Genomic DNA, 7,044 nt, shown 5'->3' with positions numbered 1-7,044 from the left:
CAGTGCTCATGGCTGCCAGGTGCTGCTCAGGGACTGCCCCGTGTGGCTGGGTGCCTCAGGTGTGCACCTCGGGAGCTGCCGAGGCCCCAGAGTAAGCACCTGGGAGGGCTGCAGGCAGCTTGGTGCTGGCTTGTCTGCTGAGGCTGCACCTCCGGGGTGGAGGAGAGCCTGCTTGGAGCCTGGGCTCGTCGATAGAAGAGCCGAGGGGGTCTGGTTTGGGCTGGCCAGGTTTGGGTGTCTCGGGACTGACACCATCCATAACCCACACCCTGGTACAGAGGGGCTGGGGCTCCCAGCAAGATCACAGCTGGAACCCCCAGTGGGGAGGGGGCAGCTGGACTGCTGAGGTTTCCAGAGCAACCCTTTCAGCCAGGCTCAATGCTGGCCTCGCCTCCCCACCTGCAGCTCGGCTGGGTCAGGAGGAGCAGACCTTTCCCTTCCCATCCCGAGCAGTGCTTTGGTGTCACTGCTGCTGGGGCGTGGAGCAGCTTGCTTCATCTGCCCTGATACCAGATGCAGAAGGGCTGGGTTTCCAGGAGGATCACAGCTGAATCACCCAACAAAAACGGCTTGCAGCTCCTAGGCGATGTTGCTTTGCTGTTGCTTTCTCCTCCCCCTTTGCCATCTTCAGGCAGGAGCTGGCAATGGAGGCACAGAGCGGGGCTTGTAGGGAGGACAAGGGGCAGGCAATGAGGCTGAGGCCACCTCACCCTGCTCCATGACAGCGAAACAAAGGCCAAAAAAAAAAACCAAAAAAAAAACCTGCCACTCGGGCCTGGTCTCGTCTGGCGTTTCTTAGCCCCAGCGGCCTCCTGTTTGGGCAGCAAAGCCCAAAAAACCCCACAACCCTTTGCTGCACAACCTTGACACCCCCAAACCACAAAGCACCGCAGGCAACTGAGCACAGGAAGCGCAGGACCTGAAGGGGTGGGGGGTGCGAGCAGTGCCAGCCGCCCACAGCTTCCCCCAAGGGGCGTTGAGCTGCGAGGGCAGCACCTCAGGGCCCGGGACTGCCAGCAGCGTGACAGCCCTGATGCCGGAGGCAGCTGCGGGGCCTCCAGGCAAACCCTCGGCCCCGGGTTGGCACCGACTCTGCTGAAATGGGGCCGGGGCAGGGCTCCTGGCCACCAGCAGCCAGAGGCTGGAAGCAGGATGTGCTCCTTGTGGGCTCAGCGAGTCGGGACAGGAAGGCTTTATGTAGAACAGAGGTTTCTGGCCTCCATGGCTTGTAATGCCTCGCTCGGGCCCTGTGGCTGTTGACTCAGGAGGGAGGCACAAGGCCAGAACAAGCTGGGATGCGTTCACCACGCTGCTGGCAGCCAGGACATCTGCTCCGGCCAAACGTCTCCGCCATCTACGCCCACGGACGCTCCCACTCGTGCTCACGTCAGGGAAACACCGAGCCCGACACACAACCCTAGTGGTTTTCCACCACGGTGCTGCCGTGTGCCGGCCCGGCCCTCCCAGCCGGCACCGGGCCCGAGCTGAAAGCCAGCTGGGGCTTCGCTGCCACAAGAAAGGTCACCAAGAGACAGGCTTTATGCTAAACTTCTTTAACCATCGTCATTACAACCATGTAAAACACAGCATTGAATACTATGTACAGTCTGTTGGGATCGGAGTAAAAAGGAATGATTGACTTTTTTTCCCCCCCCAAAAAAAAACTTCCTTACAAAAAAAAAGAAAAAAAAAGCACAGACATAAAAATAGTTTTTCAGTAATAATTATAATACATTAGGAGGAGTTGGGGAGGAGGAAGCGTTCGACGCTGTAAACAAGACTAGCAATCCAAATGGAAGCCGATGGTCAGGGGCTGGCAAAGTGCACGCAGGAGACCCCCCCCCCGGCCTCCAGCGCGGAGGCTGCCGGGGAAGGACGGCCCCGGCCCGGCCCTGGGTGCTGCTGCTCAAAGTGCTCGGTCAGGGGACAAAACGCAGCCCCCGGGTTTTTTGGTGGCAGCCATCCCGGGGCTAGCAGGGCAGGGAGCTGGGAGCCCTTTCCTGAGTTTGCCGGCAGCCCCACTGGCTTCGCTACGGGCTCGGGGCTGCTTTGGGAGTTGGGGCGGGGGCGAGGCGTTGGCACCACTGCTGCTGAGCAGGCTGGGGAAGAGCTGCCTCAGGGCAAGTGAGCCAGGCTGAGCCGAGCAGGGGATGTTGTGGGGACGGCCGCTGCTTGCCCCCTACCCCAAAGGTCCCCAGACCCCGCTGGTGGCTGCCCCGTGGCTCAGGGATGGCTGGAGGACCCGCTGCAAGGCTCTGGTACAGCCGGGGGGCTCGGAGGGCAGGGAAACCCCGGTGCTTGGTGGCTTGTGCAGTGCTACCGCGCAGTGCCAGCTCCCTAAAATCAACTTTTCAATGTGAATACTGCAAAAGGGCACAGACGTGCACCAGGGCATGCACACCGCTGGGCGAGGGCTGTCAGAAATGAGGGGCTCAGGCCTTACCTGCACATAAGCTCACCTCAGCGTGCTCTGAGGACAGAGAGCGGCCTGGGGCAGCCCTCAGCTGCTTCTCCTTGCTTCCCTTGCAGCTGCAGAGGCCAGCAGGGTACAGCTCCTAGCAAAAGGCAATGGGTTCCTGTCCTGAAATACTGCCCAGGTATTGTAACACAGAGTAGACTTCACTGCGGCACAGTTACTGAAGAGCATACTCTAGCTTAAAACCAGTTCAAGCACCTTTACCCTAAAAGTGACCCGTGGTGTCTCATAGCCCAAGCACAGAGCATTTGCACAGCACTTCTCTTCAAAGCGCCTCCTGGACGTCCCCTGAAGAGCTTACCCCTCCCAGCACCCCTGCCAGGCAGCTCCAGGCTCATCCCGGCCCCCAGAGTGAGGGCAGGGGGCTTTGGAGACTCAGCCGGGGAGCAGCTGCTCCTACCTGCTGGCACAAACACACACAGAAACCTGATAACCGCCCCCAGAGGAATTCAGGGGGTGTTTTCTGCTGGGCTTCCAGGCAGGCTTTGGCTCAGGCTATGTTCTCGAAGCAGCCGAAAGGATGAAAACCAGGCTGCGAGGGCTGCTGAGACTTGGAGGGAGCTCGTGCCCGGGTTTGCAGGCCAGCGGTCCCAGCTGCTGCCCAGAAGGTGGCATCTGCAGGATGCCTTCAGGAAAGCAGCAAAGAACACAGCACGTTTGGACTCGAGTTCACTGCCTGCTGCCTTCCTCCAGCCTCCTTCTTGCCTGGAGGGGTGAGGCAGCTGCTGAGGGCTGCAAACATGAGTTTGGACCCATTCCTTTGTAGGGTTAGCGCCCACAGCCCCCTGGGCAGGGGGCTGCTGGGGAAGAGGAGCTGGAGGCAAGGATCGGCTTGGATCCTGAGTGCTCATGGGGAAGGGGAGGAGATGGCCAGCCCACCAGGACTTCTCCCTGCATGAAGAGCAAGTGGGGACTCTGGAGCATCATCTCCCCCTCTCCGTGCCCAGGTTTTCCTTCCTCAGGCAGCAGTTTCTGGCTAGCCTAAACCAGCAGGGCTGACCCGAGGTTTCTGGGCGACATGCTCGCCCGTCCTAACTTCTACACCATTTCCACCCTGAAGCTTCACCCGCTTGGAGCAGCAGCAGGCTCCAGCTCGGGCACTGTGCCGAGCCACCAGCGCACAGCTCCAGCGGCTCGCCAGGTTGAGCGGGGCAGCAGCAGCCCCTGTTCCCCTTCAGCTGGTTTCAGGCAGCGAGCCTGCTCGCCGCCCCGGACCCGTGAGGGAAAGGCCATGCAGGCCTGGCTCACCCCTCCCCGCTGGCCTTGCCCCCTCAAAAACTTCAACCAGAATGGCCCCGCCTGGCACCCGCTGCCGGGGGCGCTGCTTGGAGCCCTCCAGGCCCAGGGGCTCGCCTGCCCCAGCTGCCAACGCCTCCCCTCCAGGAGAACATCGGCGGGGGGAGGTGGACAGGGACCCTCGCCAGGAGCGGCGGGGAATTGCATAGACGGCCGGAGGGCTGCTGCCTCCCGCGGGTCTGGAAAAAAGAACTGAAGGTCTATTGCTACAGGAATAGAAACGCCGTTGGCCAGACGGATGGGGCAGCTGGGAGGACAGCCTCTCTTGCTGAGTATTTCGGACTCTGCTGCCTTGTGGCCACAGACCCACCGCTGGAGCTCAGGAGACAGGCAGAGAGCAACAAAGCACACGAGTTCACCTCCCTGCACGTCCCGGGGCTCGGCAAGTTCCAACGAGCGACCCGAAATTAAAGCACTTCTGTCCATAGAGAAGAAACCACGGGTGCAAACCCAGACGGAGTTTGTTGGCGGCTCCTGGAGCTCCGGCTGCCCCGGGCTCTCGTACCGAAGCACGGCTCCACGGGCACCGCGGGACTGGTGCCGCTCCAGCCCCTCTCATCACCTCCCTGCACGCCCCGCTAAAACGTCACCGATTTGGGCAGCTTTGCTGGGGGAGGAGAGGCTGAGCTGAAGCTGTTCTCGGAGAGGGATTTGGCAACCTGTGGGGATAATTTTGGTTTGGGGCTGAGGGGCGGCCGCGGCGCTTTCAGTGCATTGAATGCTTTCGGGGCGCCCTCCTGGGCAGCTGCTGCCCCCAGGACGGAGGCGGCAGGAGGCAGCAGGGAGGTGGCAGCCAGGGGCCGGCCGGCCTCGGGCAAGGGCATTGCCACCTGCTTTCTGTTCCACAAGTCTTGTTCCGTGGCGTGGGCCACGTGCAGAGGAGTGGTGGTTTTTACCACGGCGTAGGGGCTGTTCCCCTCGGCTCCCTGCTGGAAGGGGTGCCCCGGGGTCTCCGCCAAGAGGGGGGCGCTGCCGCCCGACTGCCTGTGTGGGGCTGGGCCCAGTCCTTCCGCTGCGCCCGCGCCCTGCTGCAGGCTGGCGAGCTCGCCCGTGGACGCAGACTTGGGTACCGGGCTCCTCGAGTCTGTCTGGGTCAGCAGCGCCGCTCCGCACAGCTGCTCGGCCTCGGGGAAGTCCAGGTGCAGAGCCGGCGGCGGAGGAGGAAAGGCAGCCAGTGCCTCCTCTTCCTCCCCATGCGGGGAAGACGCCTGCTCTACCTCTGGCGGGCCACACGCAGCAGGATTCGGCCACCTCGGCGAGCTGTCTGCGTTGGAAAGCTGCTCGGCTGCCAAAGCCTCCCCGGCTGGCGCAGTCCCGGACGAGATGCTGGGGTCATGCAAGTCCATGGAGCCGTGCGGGGAGGGAGCAGGGCCGGGCGACTCGCACTGGGGCGGAGGCTGCGGGCCTCCAGGCCGTGCCGGTGAGGCAGCTCTGCTCCTGTGGCCGGTGGCGAGCAGCACCGGGCTCTCCTCATGCTCCCCCCGAGGTCTCCGGGGGTTGCCGTGCGAGGCAGGCTCTCCGCTCACCGCAGCAGCCTCCTGGCTGGCAGGGAAAGCCAGAGCCTCGCTTCTTGGTGGAGGAGGCTGCTGCTGCTGCACGTCCTCGGGAGCCTTCACCTCGCCATAGCACCGGGGGGGATGTAAGTGTCTGGCGGCCGCTTCGGTGGCGTCGCTGCCCAGCTGGTCGGGAGTCCTGGCGGCCACGGCGGTGCCGGTGGGTGTCCCTCCTGGAGGCCCTCTGTGGGGTGGAGGCTGCGTGGCCTCCCTGTCCGGAGGCCGCTCGCCCAGCAGCCCGTTCTGGCCGTTGGCCGCCGCGTTGGCCTTCACGGCCACCGGGTTGAGGGAGAGCTCCAGGCCCAGGGGTTTGCGCGGGAACTCCTCAGGCTTCGCTGCGTGTGAGGGAGGGGAGACAGGGGGAAGAATAAATGACGTAAAAGAGGGATTAAAATAAAATAGAAGTTGGAATCAAATATGTATATTAACATCAAATGAGAAATATTAAAAATAAAGCAATAAACAAAAATGGAAAAGCAATACAAAGTAAAAAATAAAACAGTAAAAATGAAAAAAAAAAAAAGCATTAAATAAATAGAGAGCCCCCCAGCAGTGTCCCGCTCACTGACAACAGCACCAGGAGGAGCACACGGGGGAGGACCAGGGCTAGGGAGAAGGCAGCGGCCGGGCCGAGCTGCTGGCCACCCCTCTCCTGGAAGATTGCAGCCCCTGGAGGCTGTGGGGAGACGGCAGCAAGGGGTTGGGGGGCTGGGGGCTCTGCCCACCTGGCGGGGGGAGGTCAAACTTCATCTTGCGCAGCTCGCTCATCGACACCTGCAGCTGCTCGATGACAGCATCGTCCTCGTACTGCAGCGACGCGGCGATTTTCTCCTGCAGAAACTCCCGCAGGTCTTCCAGCGTCATCTTCAGCAAGCGCTCTGAGGAAGGGCACAAAACCCAGCCGGGTGAGAGCAGTGGCGCACCCCGGGGCTCTGTTTTGGGAAGCAGAGCAAGCTGCTGTGCTCTGGTTTGCCTAGGTCAGAAGTGAAACCCGTCGAGCCAGGGGTTGTGCTGCCCTTCCTGTGCTGGGGTCTGAAGGTGCTGGCCCCTCTCCTGCTGCTGCTCGGGGCTGCGTATGCTGTCCCCCTCCTCTCACCCACCTTCCTGGCGGTGAGAACAGCAAAACGCAGGGGCTGGCAGGTGATGGGGGAGGCCAGGACACAAGTTTGGGGCCGTTTCTAGAAGTTCTCACCAAAGCCTCTAGGAGGAGGAAAAGCTCCACAAGACAGACCCCGACCCAACAGCTGCCTCCACCCATGCCCGCAGGCAGTGCTGCCAACCTGACCCACGCTGTCTTTGCAAACCAAGCCGATGCTTTCAGATTTCTTTCGGGGCAGTATGTTCCTAATTCAACGGAAGGAAGGGCAGGGTGGCTGTCTGCAGAAGCAGACTGTCTGCAGTCTGACTGCCTGTCTGCAGGCCCACGAGTCCCCAGTTCGCAGTATCGGCACCTCTCTGTCCCAGTTTTAGGATCTCACAACCTCTCAGGGCTGCAAAGCAAGGCCTGGGGGTAGGTGGGAGCACTTTCTGACTTTCTAGAGACGCTGGTCAGCTCATCTTGAAGTCCAAAAGGTATCGACAGAAATGTCACTACCTTGACATTACGTATGAAAACCAGGTTTTGGTCATTTTAGAAGTGTATCACCCTTCGTTTGACAACTCGATTCCACAACAAATAAGCAACAGCCAAGCTCAGCGTGCCTGCTTGCTTCCAAAAGT

General features: G+C 61.3%; 1 protein-coding gene across 2 annotated transcripts in view; it reads right to left on the bottom strand.

Annotated features, from left to right (window-relative positions):
- Positions 1 to 3,777: 3,777 nt before the first annotated feature.
- LOC116490309 (USP6 N-terminal-like protein) overlaps positions 3,778 to 7,044 on the bottom strand; it is a 63,242-nt gene continuing 59,975 nt past the window's right edge. For both annotated transcript variants that reach the window (XM_032189375.1, XM_032189376.1), the window contains 2 exons: positions 6,051 to 6,203; positions 3,778 to 5,660 (listed from right to left, as the gene is read on the bottom strand). In XM_032189375.1, the coding sequence (XP_032045266.1) occupies positions 4,351 to 5,660; positions 6,051 to 6,203 (1,463 nt within the window). In that variant the 3' untranslated portion in view covers positions 3,778 to 4,350. The remainder of the gene's footprint in view (positions 5,661 to 6,050; positions 6,204 to 7,044) is intronic.

Source organism: Aythya fuligula, chromosome 5 (assembly GCF_009819795.1).
Source record: "Aythya fuligula isolate bAytFul2 chromosome 5, bAytFul2.pri, whole genome shotgun sequence".
In the NCBI taxonomy this organism is placed as follows: domain Eukaryota; kingdom Metazoa; phylum Chordata; class Aves; order Anseriformes; family Anatidae; genus Aythya; species Aythya fuligula.
The sequence above is the reverse complement of the archived record's forward strand: the minus strand, read 5'-3'. Positions and strand labels throughout refer to the sequence as shown.